Source organism: Mus pahari, chromosome 1 (genome assembly GCF_900095145.1).
Source record: "Mus pahari chromosome 1, PAHARI_EIJ_v1.1, whole genome shotgun sequence".
NCBI lineage: Eukaryota > Metazoa > Chordata > Mammalia > Rodentia > Muridae > Mus > Mus pahari.
The window spans coordinates 136,852,600-136,867,534 of NC_034590.1; the positions used below are offsets into that span (position 1 = coordinate 136,852,600).

The 14,935-nt window shown below is 44.4% G+C and overlaps 1 protein-coding gene and 1 non-coding gene across 3 annotated transcripts in view; one reads left to right on the top strand and one right to left on the bottom strand.

Moving 5' to 3' along the window:
• Dock8 (dedicator of cytokinesis 8) overlaps window positions 1–14,935 on the top strand; it is a 203,482-nt gene that overhangs the window by 167,382 nt on the left and 21,165 nt on the right. For both annotated transcript variants that reach the window (XM_021221815.2, XM_029531370.1), the window contains exons 34-39: window positions 3,465–3,561; window positions 5,545–5,679; window positions 6,469–6,621; window positions 8,145–8,303; window positions 9,330–9,430; window positions 10,510–10,702. In XM_021221815.2, the coding sequence (XP_021077474.2) occupies window positions 3,465–3,561; window positions 5,545–5,679; window positions 6,469–6,621; window positions 8,145–8,303; window positions 9,330–9,430; window positions 10,510–10,702 (838 nt within the window). The remainder of the gene's footprint in view (window positions 1–3,464; window positions 3,562–5,544; window positions 5,680–6,468; window positions 6,622–8,144; window positions 8,304–9,329; window positions 9,431–10,509; window positions 10,703–14,935) is intronic.
• LOC115062888 lies at window positions 94–225 on the bottom strand. Its single transcript, XR_003842796.1, has one exon. It is a non-coding gene; the product is annotated as a small nucleolar RNA SNORA24 (small nucleolar RNA).

Genomic DNA, 14,935 nt, shown 5'->3' on the forward strand with positions numbered 1-14,935 from the left:
TAAAATATCACCTGTTTTTCTAGAAACAGTTTAATAATTATTTTTGAAAAGTATGCCAAATAATCTGGTAGCCCATAGCTTCTTAACAATGAAGGACGCTCCCTGTGCCAGCGGGTGTATCCGATGCCAATTACATGGTGATGGCTTTGCCACTAAGCAAGGATGTGCTCCTCTGTGGCTTGGAGAGGAGACGTCCATAGCTGGCCGGTCGAAAGATACATGGAGAATCACATTGGTCACTTGGGTGTCACACGGGAGCCCCAGTTGTTGGTCTTACTAATAATGCCCCTTTGCTTAGAAGACTGGCTCGCTCTGATCTTCCTAGCTGGTGTTGAAGAACTTTGACTCTGTCAGTACATTTTTGCACCCGGTTTCAGGGAGGAAATACGGATTTGAAGTTACACAGCTAGGCACTTGGCCCTGCTCTCTTTTTCTCTCTCCTTGCCTGATGCTCTCACTCAGTATGGGAGACAGCCGGTGAAGACAGTGTGTAACACAAAAAGCTGGGTGCAGGAGGCCCAGCACCGCTTAGGTGCTAACCAGGCCATTTGCTGCACAAGACTGAGGCAGTGTGGCAAGGCGTGTTTGGCTGGGCTCTGTGAATTGCCCTGGGAAGCCTTTCCCATTTGCTGACATCAGCAGTCTTCACTGTGACCGTGCAGGTCCTGCCAGTTCTCAGCAGCTCCGACTCTGGTGGGCTGCTCATCATCAGAATGACTGATGACCCCTCAGTCCTGCAGCCGGGTGGCAATTAAAACCGCGCAAGTTAGAGCTACTTGGAAATGTTATAATTTTTAGATGACAGCTTCTGTCATTTTCTCTTATGTTTATTTTAATTTTAATTAGTCTGACTCTTGTTTCTTTTAGAGCAGTAGTTCTTAACCTGGACTACACATTCAAATCCCCCGTGGGAACTTCCAAAGTCCGTGTCTGTGTTGCTCCACCTCCCACCCCCACCCACCCAGGGCCTCTCTATGTAGACAAGGCAGCATTCGATCTCACAAGGTCCACCTGCCTCTGCCTCCTGAGTCCTGAGATTGATGGTGTACCCACCACACCCAGCGTCAAAGTGCCCAAAGGTACCTACCCTCTGCCAGTTTGTTCAGAAGTTCTAGGTTAGTCAAACTTTAGGGTGATTAGACTGTGCAGGCAAGTCTGAGCCACACTGGTAGACCTCCCAGGAGTGATGACAATAGTGCATGACGGTGTGAATTACTTAATGCTACTGAGCTATACAATTAAAGTGACGAAGGTGGTAAGTTCTATGTTACATGCATTTTATCACAATTCCAACAGCAGGTTAGGACTCTCTGTTCTGTCCATTACAGGAGCCCCTAACCACATGCGATTCCGAAGCCTGGGGTGTGGCCGTTTCCTATTTTCAATGTAGAATAAATAAAACTGCATGCAAGATTGCACATTTCAGCATTTATTTTTATATTTGTTACTTATTAACAGTATTTGGGGTGTATTGGGCTAAATAAAATGTGGTAAAAAATTAATGCTGGCTTGGAGTGCTGGCCCATGCCCTTCATTCTGGTACCCAGGAGGCAGAGGTAGGGAGATCTCTGTGAGTTTGAGGCCAGCCTGGTCTACATGGTAAGCCTGGAGTTCCAGGATAGCCACAGTGAAACCTTTCAAAGAAAAAGGAAAGAAAAGGAAAAGTAATGCCCTCAATTTATCTTTTTCTTTGTGTGTGTGTGTGTGTGTGTGTGTGTGTGTGTGTGTATCATAATATGTAAAATAATACACATGGTCCCTAGTACATTGCTACTGGAGAGTACTGGTCAAAGTGTGATTAGTTGATTGGGTTTTTTTTTTTGGTTTTGGGGGGTTGGTTTTTTTTTTGGTTTTTTGTTTGTTTGTTTGCTTGTTTTTTGTGTGTTTGTTTGTTTGGTGAGGGAGTTGGCTGTTGTTTTGAGACAGGATTTCATTAGGTAGTCTTGGCTGGCTCCAGAACTTACTATGTAAACCAGGCTGGCCTCAAACACATAGAGATCCACCTGCCCATGTCTGGCCCTATTGCTGTAAATTTAAACATACCAGTAAATTAATTACAAAAAAGAAACATATATTTTCTTATATATAGATTGTCATTTGGAGAATGAGGGGAAGGGTTGTCAAACAATTAGGACTGAAGAATCTATCCTAAGTGTGAAATCAGTTAAAAAAAAAAAAACCTTTCTGAGCACCCAGTGTTGTATACACAACTGTTCCTGGATAAGGAAAGGGAGAAGAGCTATGTGGATAATCCTGGCCTAAGACATTTGAACTGATAGAGCAATACCCCAGCATCTGTAGTAACATCTTAGCCACTGGGACATATTGGGAAACTCAGGTTTTTGATACCTCTCCTTAAAACTAAATTAAAATTTATATTTAATTTAAAAATAAATTATAGTAATACCCTTCCATCTACAGGCAATGCACTCCAGATACCCAAAGCCGTGAATGGTTCCAAAGCCTTGTCTACATTTCTATGAAATGTGTCAATCAATCTGGTAACTAAGACGGCAACTCAGTAAATAACATGTATGTGGCATTACAGCATGGGTATGCTGGGCAAAGCGATAATCCATCACCTGATAGGATGAACTATGGCAGCTTGCCACTCAGAGCCAATGCAGTGTAGGGACAACACCTTGCTTATTCTGGAATCTGTTCTTCAACTTCTCCCCAAATGATTTCGGACTCTCGCTAACTATGGGTAACTGAACCGATGAAGGCAAAACTGTGGGAAAGGAAAGCACGTCCTCCCTTTCCAGCTTCACTTGTTTTATGGGGGATGGATGGGCCAGTACACAGAGGGCACCAGCTCTTTAAAATTAAATCTCTTAGTAACTTCTGTTTCCTGCCAGGTAGCATCCAGTCCAGTAACCTCCAGCAGAATGTTTGGTGCCCCGCCCCATGGGATGTGAGCCTTGCTTCCCACTGGAGAAGGAAGGCAGGCGGCATTCTCACTCTTAGGGAAGCCACCTTCCCTCCTTCTCAGGACGAATTTGAGTAGTAAAGAGCTGATTCTCCCTCAAGTCACATCCTGTCTCTCTACCCTGCTGTGGCTCTCCCCCNCCCCCCCCCCCCGCATCCCACAACCACCCATTCAGATCTAGAGAGTGCTCATGCGAGGCCCTGAGGCTTTAAGCAGCCATCTGATAGGCTCACCTAATTGTTAGTAGTAACCAATAATTAACTTCTCGACCCATTTTGTCATTTTTTTTTATAATTGCCATCATTATTAATAAGCATGGGGCTATGGGTGGCCTGGGGACTTCACTAGACCATCTTCCCAACCAGACACGAATCTCGGGAAACACCTGCAGTGCTTGGATATGTTGAGGCGGCCGCTTTGTGTGACTTGATGGTGGACTGTTGTAAAGAATCCTTCAGGACCTGTTGGTTGTCATCTCCGGCACCGGGCCAAGCCACATTGTGCTTTAATTGGTGACGTGCTTTTTGTCTCTTAGAACAAAGGCAGAGTTAGATCAAGAAGCCTTGATCAGTGGCAACCTGGCTACCGAAGCTAATTTGATCATCCTGGATATGCAGGAAAACATCATCCAGGTGAGGACGACACACTCCCCATCGGGCCAGCTCGGGGGTGTGTCTCTTGGGAGCAGAAACGGAGTTCAAAATGGAGAAAGACATGAGCATGATTCCAAAACATTTTTTTTTTTAAAAACTGAAGTGGGAACGTTTGGAATTTGCAGCAGTGCCTACCTTGCAGATTCCAGACGTGCCAGGCATCCTCTGGCTTTTCTGACTGCTACTCCCTTGGAAAGAGTTAGATGTTTGAGGAGCTGACCCTTAAAGTTACTCTGGCCAAGGACATGCTACATTTATAAAGGAGACAGAGCCTTTTAGCCAAGCACCTCAAGAACTAGCGAGATTTCTCCTGGGAGGTCAGTTCCAGCTGGATAATACACTGACTAGGATAGGAGTTGCTGATACCATGGGGGAAATTGGGGTCCCCTCTTGGGGTTTTTAGTCTCCTTAATAAAAGAACTTAAGGATGGACTCAAGGAAAAACTGAAAGGCCATTTTATTAGCGTCTTAAAGAAAAATCCCAAAGCTGACAAGCTATAAGTCACAGCAGCTGCTTGGAGGAGAAAAGGAAGGAAAGCCATTCCATTTAAGCTGGCATGGAGGTCGGACACATGACAGATAAGTAGTCACATGGCAGGGAAGGGGGCCCAGAACACTGGCAAACCCCAAAGTGTTGGGGAAAGTATGACGAGAAAAGAGAAAAATGATAAAAAGGAGAAGTTACTTTTTTTTTTTTGAATAGTTTTTAAAAGCAGACAGATGTACAGTTTGTAGCATTGATTCAATAAGCCATGGTACTAGGGAGTGGGGATTCTGGGGAGAAAAAGTACACCATCCCATTAAAGGATGAATTATTCTACCCATCTCCTAAGCATGGCTTAAGGTGAACCTGGTACCCTATGGGTGGTCCCTTGGTCAAGTGATTTACTATCACAGCTGGAATGTTAGGCCTAATACAAGCCAGAGATTGTATTCTCTTAGCCAGAAGTTTTCTCTTAATGGGTCTTTATTTCTACTCTAACTTTATGATTGCACTGGGTAAAAAACAGTGTGAAGTGTGACAAAATGGTGTCTGTTTTGGACTCAGATGGCTGAAGGACAATCATGTGTCCCATGAATTTGGTATCCCTACTGTAGGGAGGTACAAGTCAGATCTCTGTTGGATTAGTTCCACATCCTTAGGCTTAACCAACAACCACTGATGGAAAGTACTTTGGAATAAAAATGCATCTGCACTGGTCATATGCATACTTTTTAGTTTCCTATCATTGTTCCGTAAACAATACAGAATGTCAACAGCTGACACGATGTTTCAATGTTGTATTAGGTACTGAAAGTAAGCTAGGGATAATTTAAAGTACATGAGAGAATTGTGGGTTACATATGCAAATGTTACCCCCTTTAATATGAGGGGCTTGAGCATCCAATGATGACTCAAGTATCTTTTGAAAGTGTCTTAACTTCAGTACCCTAAATATTTAGCATCACATTAATAGTGTTTTTGTACAAGCTATTTCTGAGAGCAATATACCTGATACCAAGCCCCAAAATGATTTGCAGTTTCCTAAGAAAGCTAAACTAGAGAAAATACTTTTTACTATTATTCTCATTAGTCCTTCTGGGGCCATTTTAGAGGTCATAGCTGCCACCAAGAAGCCTCTTGTACCTGAAACTCGAAGTTGTTTTTGAAACCCTGACATGAAATCAGGCCTACAAAGAAAGAACATTCCAAAAGCCATGACCCAGGCAAGAGGGAGATGAACCTTAAAACTTGGTTTAACATCCTAAATTGGGCACAAGTCTCGAGTCAGTTAGTTTTGAAAAGAGGGTCCTGGGGAAAGAGCCCTTATGCTCTCATGGTGGTTAATGAATGGTGTAGATGGCAGATCACAGAGTCCTTGCCACCTTCTGCTGAGAAGGCACATCAGTCCTCTAAGACAAGCCTCTCCTGCCTCCAGCCTTACTCAGTGTTGCTATTCTTCTACCCCACCCCACCCCCAGGCAAGCTCCGCCCTGGACTGTAAAGACAGCCTGCTGGGAGGTGTCCTCCGGGTCCTGGTGAATTCTCTGAGCTGTGATCAGAGCACCACCTACCTGACTCACTGTTTCGCAACCCTCCGAGCCCTCATCGCCAAGGTAAACATGGGATGCTTGTTTTCTTACTCTTAATTAAGAGTTCGGTTCTTGTCTGGCTTCACATCGCTCTGTCAGTAGATCAGACATCATGCAGGGCATGGAGTAAGAGCTTTTTCCCTATGAAAGGAGACACACTGATTCTCAGGAACCCTCTGTGGGGGAGCCCAAACTGTGGCTTCACCCTTGCAGTGTGGGCCTAACTATAGAAAGTTCAAATGACCACTCACTGAAGTCAACTGAGCAACTACAGTTCCTCTCCCTTTCATTAATACCTTATACAGTGAGATTCAATACTAGGCCTGGTTCCCATTACTTAATGTGACAGAATGACCACAATAAGATGCTGGCAGTCGCCTGAGAACTATGGTTATTTTCCTCCTTTGTGGGAAATCTTAGTGGGTGGGTGCCTACTATGTAGGATCTTGTAAATTTACGAAGTGGAATTCTGTTATAATAATTTTCTCTTTCTTAGTCACCAATAATTTCTAAGGAACCCATAAGACACAAGTAAGTCCTTTAAAGCTGTGACACCCTCAGCAGTGACTTCAACCTGGCTAACAATGAAGTTAAGGACATAGACCTTACCTCAGCTGTGTGACTCACAGGTGGACGTCACCGCTTACCTCTACTACGTCTGACACCTGTGGCTCATTCTGTTTATGGAGCATGGCGTTAACCCTTCAGGCTCTTGGCTTGTCCAGACAGACATTTGCAGGTCCCAACAGCCAGCCGGAGGAGAGCTTGTGAAGGTGCCCAGGGTTGCCTAATGGCCACCTGTGTCTCTTCCAGTTTGGAGACCTGCTGTTCGAGGAGGAGATGGAACAGTGTGCTGACCTGTGTCAGCGGGTGCTACATCACTGCAGCAGCAGCATGAACGTCACACGGAGCCAAGCCTGCGCCACCCTCTACCTCCTCATGCGGTTCAGCTTCGGAGCTACCAGTGTAAGCACAGACAGGCTGGGCGGCCCAGAAAAAGGAGAGAACAGGAATGCCAAGCAGAGGGGGTGGGGGGGAGCTTTGCAGTGTAGCTTTTACTTATGCCCTGTGTGGAAGACCCCAGGGAGTCTGCCAATGAGCACCAGCATTTGAGAGGAAGGGCTGGAGGGTGTGGGGCTGCCCAGCCGTCAAAGTTCCTGTCCAAAAGTCTGAATCCGTACCAGTTCTGGATGGTGCCGGGACATTTGTGGATGAGAATGGTAAATGACTGTTGTCATCTGGACCTGAAAGCATCTGTGTAGCTCTGGCTGTCTTGGAACTCACTCTATAGACCAGGCTGGCCTAAAACACACAGAGATCCGCCTGCCTCTGCCTCTGCCTCTGCCGCCTCTGCCTCTGCCTCATCTGCATTTAAAGGCGTGCGCCATCATGCCTGGCCTGGACCTGAATGGACATTTTGTAAATTCAGTTTCATAGCAAATCTATGCATACTTCAGGATCCATGCTCAGAACTTTATTTGCTGTCATGTTAGTGAGACATCTTTTTAAAATAATGTTTTATAGCCCAACATGGTGGTGCATACCTGTAAATTTTAGCACTCAGGAGGCAGAGGCAAGTGGATCACTGAGTTTGAAGCCAGCCTGGTCTACAGAGTAAGTTCCAGGACAGCCAGTGCTACACAGAGAAACCCTGTCTTGAAAACCAAAGATGGGGGTTGGGGAAAGAGAGAATACGTTTTACAGAATGTATTCTAAATTCTGTAAAAGAAGATCTCTAATCTCAGAAGAGAATTTACAGATGAAACGGGGGACAGATAAATGGGCTCAGAGAAGAAATGGAGACTCCGTAGGGTTTTGATTTGCTTTGTCTTATTTTTGTCTATTTTGTGTTAATTCTGGGAACTGACTGAAGACCCCACAATGCTAAATGTTTACTTTACTCCTGAGCTCTATAGACCAGGCCCTGGCTCTCATGAGATGTTAGGGAGAACTATTTAAAAGTCTGTAGGCCATGCTCATGGGCCCTTGAGTTGTGGTTTTCCACAGTCCTGGGAGAAAAGAAGACATGGAAAGCTACTGCTTGTTTCAAATCCAAAACCTCAAGAGTGCTGCCTTTGTGAATCTCTGTGAGTTCAAGGCCAGCCTGGTGTACAGAGTAAGTTCCAAGACAGTCAGAGTCAAAACAAACAAGCAAAAATGCTGCCTCAGAAGGTTCCAAGAGACTCTTAGCACAAAGCATATTTCCTGTGACCAACTTTAGAACAAATCTGTCAGCCCTGCAGTGTGGCAGCAGCCCAAACATAATGAAAGTTTAAAGGGAGCCTGACAGATTTATGGGAGCATACGATCCATCCAACCCATTTCGACAGCAGTGTGTATCTTGTGCAAAGTGTAGCTCACAGTTTATTGAGAGAAAAGGAAATGCTTAAGACGGGAATGAAAGGGATACTGGGAGCTGTTTGTGTCTGGCCTGCAGCCTCCTACTAGGCACCCGCTGACTCTCATTTGCTCCATCTCTTCTGATGCAGAACTTTGCAAGAGTAAAGATGCAAGTGACCATGGCACTGGCATCCTTGGTAGGCAAAGCTCCAGACTTCAATGAAGAGCACCTGAGAAGGTCCTTAAGGACAATTTTGGCCTATTCAGAAGAGGACACGGCCATGCAGACAACTCTTTTTCCCATGCAGGTAGACCCATGAACATAACTTTGTCTTATGTATGAGTTTGAGATTAACCATTTATAAGCAAATACATTTATGATTTTGCATATAACATTTTGCATATAAAATTATATAAAATGTATACATGTGATTTGCAGAGATTTCTAACTTGTCCTATCATTGAATGTTCTCAGTGCTTAAGACATGCAATGCACACACCACTGTCCTCAACTGCAAGATGACAAGAGTCTATTAGGAGAGCATAGTCCCAAACAAGAAGGCTCAAAATAAGAAAGGTGATACCTGAGTGTGTAACAAATACTGTACGAGATTTAAGAAAGGGAGTACAGAGGACAGGGGTTAGGTGTAATTCAGTGGCGGAACCTAGAATACACAAAACCCTGAGATTGATCTCCACCACTCCATAAAGTTAGATAGATAGATAGATAGATAGATAGATAGATAGATAGATAGATAGATAGACATACACACACAGAGAGAGATGGATAGACAGATAGTGGGGGTGATACATGAAGAAATAGTGCTGTGGAATGTGGGAGTAGAGAGGAATGAAATTCCTAGAGTTGAATTCAGGGGAGAGGGAGAGGGCGTAAGGAGCATGAATGGTAATGATTTGTGTGTAAGGCAGACAAGAAAGATCCTAATTAAGAAGAGCTTGCAAACAAGAGTCATCCTAAAGAAACCTGCAGTACCCATGTGACAGATGCCCTTGTGACAAGTGCAGCCTGCTACCTTTAGCTCCAGGTCCTAGCCTACTCTGTAGTAGACTCTCACACCCTGATACTCCACAGAAGTTTACACCTATGCAGTTTACAAATAATGAAAGCCCATTCAGGCTGTAAAGCCAAGGTGTTGGGGAGGGGATAGTATAAGGGGACCTCATGGATCCCAGGGCCCTGGCTCACCTGTGGGCCTTAGATTGCACAGATGAAAATGCCCCGGGTGATTCTTGAATTTTCTCTGCCTTGGATCCCTGCCACTCTTTGAGCAAAGCCTTGCCTTGCACGTCACTGTCTGCACTTTTTTCTGCAGGTGGAGGAACTTCTCTGCAATCTAAACAGCATTCTGTATGACACAGTGAAGATGAGGGAATTCCAGGAAGACCCCGAGATGCTTATGGATCTCATGTACAGGTAAATGCCCCCAGGAAGACAGAAAGGGCATTGATGTTGGGCGTGGTGGTGCACACCTTCAATCCCAGCACTCAAGAGGAAGAGGCAGCTGAGTTCAAGGCCAGCCTGGTCTACAGAGTGAGTTCCAGGACAGCCAGGGCTACACAGAGAAACCCTGTCTTGAAAAAGAAAAGAAAGGAAAGAGAAAAGACATTTCTGATATTTGTGAGTCTGGATATTTGTCTAGGTGGCACTTCATCTTTTTTTCTTTTTGTTAATTTTTTATTTTATTTATATGAATGTTTTGTCGGCATATATGTCTGTGTACCATGTTCCCCTGGAGGCCAGAAGACGGCATCAAATCCCCTGGGGCTAGAGTGGTAGATGGTTAGGAGCCAGCATGGGGGTGCTGGGAACCAACCCAGGTCCTCCAGGAGAACAGTCAGTGACCCTGACCACTGAGCCATCTCTCAAGCCCCAGTTAGAGCCTTCTCTGATGTCATTATCATAACTAAGATAGGTAGGACAGTTTGGGGTAACATCCAAAAATATATGAGCACTAATGGAAAACTGGAGTCAGTTTATTCCTAAATTTCCAAAAGGATCACCTTAACTAAGTGCAATGCTTATTTCAAATAAAGAGAGAGAGAAAAAACATTGGCTATTATATGAATTATTTCCCACATGCTGTGCTGCAGTTGTAATCATAAACAGAGACAACTTTACTTTAGAAGTCACTGTCCTTTAAACCCTTTCTCTTCACGTTCAGTTGTTTGGGGAGATTACTTACACAGTTAAAAATACTCAGATCTGTAAGAGAAATAGTACATTATAACTTTGAGATAAAAGGCAGGAGATTACTTGAGATCCATGAAAATGGACATCATGTTATCAGACTTTTTTCCTCATAAGATTTGTGCTAATTATTCTTTCTCGGCATCCAGCACACCATTGTCACGTAGAGTTGGATGAAATGTTTACCTTGTCTCTGTTTTGAAATTGTAAACCAAGATATTAAGGGGGGATAAGCACCCCCACCCCCACCCCCTAAGAGCCGTGCCGTCAAAAGGTTGTCCCTGAAACTCCCAATCTGCCTTCAGAATTGCCAAGAGCTACCAGGCATCTCCTGACCTGCGGCTGACCTGGCTCCAGAACATGGCAGAGAAACACACTAAGAAGAAGTGCTTCACGGAGGCCGCCATGTGCCTGGTGCATGCAGCTGCCCTGGTGGCCGAGTACCTGAGCATGCTGGAGGATCACAGCTACCTGCCCGTGGGCAGCGTCAGCTTTCAGGTGGGACAGGCAGCTGCCACTCACGTTAGCATCCAACCAGGGGGTGGGTGCTTCCACCTGAGGGAGTGTGTCCTCAGTCACCACAGGTGATCCTGGGTGGTACAGAGGAGAGACCAAGGATGTTTCCACCGTTTAAAATATCAGGTCCTGGTTGTCTATGTCGCCACCGTTGAAACCCCCTGTGTCAAAGCGTTATCACTGCCTTGTGTAATGGCCTCGCCATCTTTTAAAACATATTCATTACAGTAATGGTACTTAGAGGTAACAGGAGCTTTGGGAGATATTCTCAGACATTTTAGACATTTGGCCATCCCCACAAGCCTGTGAAGCAAGTAGATAAGGAAGGTAGTGTTACTTCTGTTTCACTGATGTAAGAAACAAGACGGCTTTTTTTTTAAAGATTATTTCAACTCTTTCTGGAACATTTGTATTTGGCTTATAAACTGGCAAGGAGGGGACACCAGTATAATGATTCCCTCACAGACCAGTCCCTCAGTTCTGTTCCCTGACTTTGTGGGACCCAACTCTTGTCCAAAGCTAAGAAAGAATACAATTTACCTGAGATGGGAAAGACATGGCTCCATGGATGCTTTCTGAGAATAACCTGAAATTTACCCACAGCCAACAAGGGCCAATTGTGTCAGACCTAAACCCTCCAACAGGGCTGCCCAGTATCTCCTCGGACTGTTGTCACTCTGTGGTTTAATGCGCTACTTAGAGGGCAGAAAAGCCCCAAGCAACAAGTGTTATGAGTAGTTTTTCTTATAGAGATCTAGGCTGTAGAGATGATCATCCCTGCAGCTGACAGGATAGTCATGGACCGTCCCCAGCCAGAGCTGGGAAGCTGGAGACAAGAGTTTACGTTGCTCTCCTTTGAACTTCCGTGCATGGATGTACGAAAGGCTTTCTTCTCATTATTGTTCTTCAACACAGTTTTGTGATGCTTTGTAAAGGAGAAAGAAAAGACGATTCTAAGTAGCTTTCCCAGGCTTAGAGAAAAAGACACTGAAACTATTGCTGGTGCAGCCCAGAGCTTCTGGTTTCTCAAGGCGTGTTCATCTGTGAGCTGAGTCTTATCTCCAGTCATTGCTGCCGCCTCTCTTACAGTAACAAAAATACTTACGCTTTGATTTCGTTCTCAACAGATAAATTTTAGTTTCAATTCAGAAATGTCTTTTATAAAGCCCAGTTAAATTCTTGTTCGGAAGCATAAAAGTATTCCATCTGATTTTAGTCAAGTGAATAAGTTTAAAGAAATGTTTGTTTTGTCCACTTGCCTGTCACTGTACTGCTATAGCGCTGCCCTCCTGCTCCTCTGTGACACACTTGTTCCTTTACATTGAACTGTCACCCTTTTCTCAGCTCATCTACTGAGCTATTACTTGGAGATCTCTTAAGCCTTTTCCAAAATGCTGTACTTTATTATTTACTACTTGATGCTTAAACATTATCCAAATTTCATTTTTACTATTATGTTTAATAAGTCTCACTTTATCCTTATTTTACTTAGAATTTGGTTGGCTTTCTTATTCTGACAGGTGTCAAGGTGAGATAAAATTCCAGAAAGCCTGAGGAAGTCTATGTTATCCTTACGTGGAGTATACAGATATTTCTTTTCTTTTTTTTTTTTAAACTTTATTTATTTATTATATGTAATTACACACATAGCTGTCTTCAGACACTCCAGAAGAGGAGGTCAGGTCTTGTTACAGATGGTTATGAGCCACCATGTGGTTGTTGGGATTTGAACTCAGGACCTTTGGAAGAGCAGTCGGGTGCTCTTACCCACTGAGCCATCTCACCATCCCAGATATTTCTTTTTATATATTTTTATCCATTCCTTCTTCTTTTTTTTGTCTCTTTTGGCTTTTGTTTGTTTTGTTTTGTTTTGTTTTGTTTTGTTTTGTTTTATAGTGCTGTTGTTCTTTGAAACAGGGTCTTGTGATACAGCCCTGGCTAGCCCGGTACTCCTTAGGTTGAGCAGCACAGCCTTAAACTCATAGAGATCTGCCTGCCCTGTTCAGGTTCAGGTTCTCAGATCAAATGTCACCATGCCTGGCTATCCATTCCTTCTTTCACATTCATTGAACATTCATCCTGTCCACACGAACTTTATATTCTTGCAACTAATGATAAATAGAAAGGACACAAGATGCTGTGAGCATGATCGTGTGCCCCAGACTGGGGTCAGGGGAAGGATGGAGATTGTGAGAAGGAAGGTGGAAAGAACTGTGATGTGTAAGGGCTTCTTAATGTGCAGACCGTGACGAGCCAGATGTCCTTGAATACAGAACAGACTTCAAGCCGTGCTGATATCTATGGGAGAATTCTTATAGTCTCCCAAGAATCCTACGAAGTCAGTTTGGAAATGGATGCTGGAAAGGGAGTGATACCAAGCCCACATTAACCTGAGGAGACGTGAAATCCATCAGCCTGTATGGGGAAACTAGCCCTCATAAGTACTTGTCAATCTAGACCTAGAGACCCACGCTCATCCAGCCTAGGTAGTGCTTCCACCTTCTGGGGTGTGGGCATCACTCTTCACAGGCAGTCTCCACACTAAGGATGCTAGATTAAGATTCAAGACTAGGAGAAAAGAAGGAACTCCTCCTTTCTAGAACTGCAAAGAAAGTCTCAGGGCATCTTATTGGTTCTGACCAGGTCCTGTGTTTATCCCTGAATCAATCATAATGGTCAAAGTGGTAAGATGATCTGATTATCTATCCCATAGTCACAGGTCACACTGAACATTACCAGTGTTTTTCTTAAAGAAAATTAAGATACTTTATGTCACAGAAGAATAAAGGAATTCAGACAGTATTAGCAACAGGTACCCTCTGCTGACGGCTCTCTCTCTCTCTCTCTCTCTCTCTCTCTCTCTCTCTCTCTCTCTCCTTCCTCCTTCTTCCCTCTCTCACCCTCTCTCTTTCTTTGACAGGATCTCACTGGTCTTGAACTCAGACAGATCCATCTGCCTCTGCCTCACAAGTGCTGGGATTTTAGACTTGTGCCACCATGTCTGCCTCTACTGCTACTTAAACGTCCTGCTTTAGTTTTGAATCTTGCTGTAATAAGATTGAGCCTTTGGGAAAGACTTGCAAAGCAGAGATAACTAACTTGGAAGAATAACAGGAGAAATAACTTGGAAGGCAGTGAGGTCCAGGCCACTGAGCTCATCGGAATTCTATCCCTGGAGTGCAAGCAATGCTGATCTCACAAACACAGCTATGGTTGTTACTTTTACACCCTCACTCTGAAGCCAGGAATGTCTGCCCATAATCTTCCCCCCATGATTTACAGCTACTGAGCTACCCAGCTCATACCTATTCCTCTACGAGTAGAAAAATCTCACACAGTTCCAATAGTTCTGGTATCCTAAGCGATTAGATCCCTTCAGCCGAATCTTGACTGCTCTGCCATCAGTTCATCATAATAAATCACGTTTTGAAGATCACAAGGGACTTTGAAAAACTCTGTGTTGATAAAACTGTATTCCAGTGTAACGGTGACAATCTATGACGACTGCTTCATAAGGTTGTTTCCTGTGACCTTGTTCGCCAAGTCAGAAGGTGGACAGCCTTTATTTCACAGAATGCTTCAGAGCAATTGCCAGTGACTGGCTGGAGCACTATGCTGAGAGTTTTGAAGTATACCCCAACCTCAGGGGACAGAGTGTCACCGTTGTTGAGCTATGCCTGCTACGCATATAGCATTAGGAAGGCGGGGCCTGTGTGCTCTTCGGTGGAGGTTTCCCGTTTCTTCCCTATACCATACTCACTTCTTCCATAGCTGTAAGCCAAGAATGGTTCTTGGCCTATCAGAGGTATTGATGTCCCTGCCAGGATCAGAGCTCGGATGAGGCAAGCAGGGTATGTGCAGCACAAAGCGTAAAGAGAAACTCACCGTCAGAGGCAAGCGGGTCCCAAGTCAGCAGTCCCAGGACCCTGAACATGAGTGCTGCCTGAAGGCTTGTGCCCTGGGTTTCCCATCTGAGCCAACCCTGCCCGAGATACTACATTCCCTGTTAAGAGGCTCTCTTGCCTGTAGTTTATATAAAGGAAAAAACACAGAAACAAAAGGGGAGTGTGGCTTCTGAACTATATCACAGCATCCATAAAGACATTCCCGTCCACTACTTTCCTATGTAACATTACACTTATGTAGCTCAAGGTCAAGACTGCAGGAGCAACATGTTTCAGCAAAACAGGAACCCATTTTCTGCTCACTGGCCTT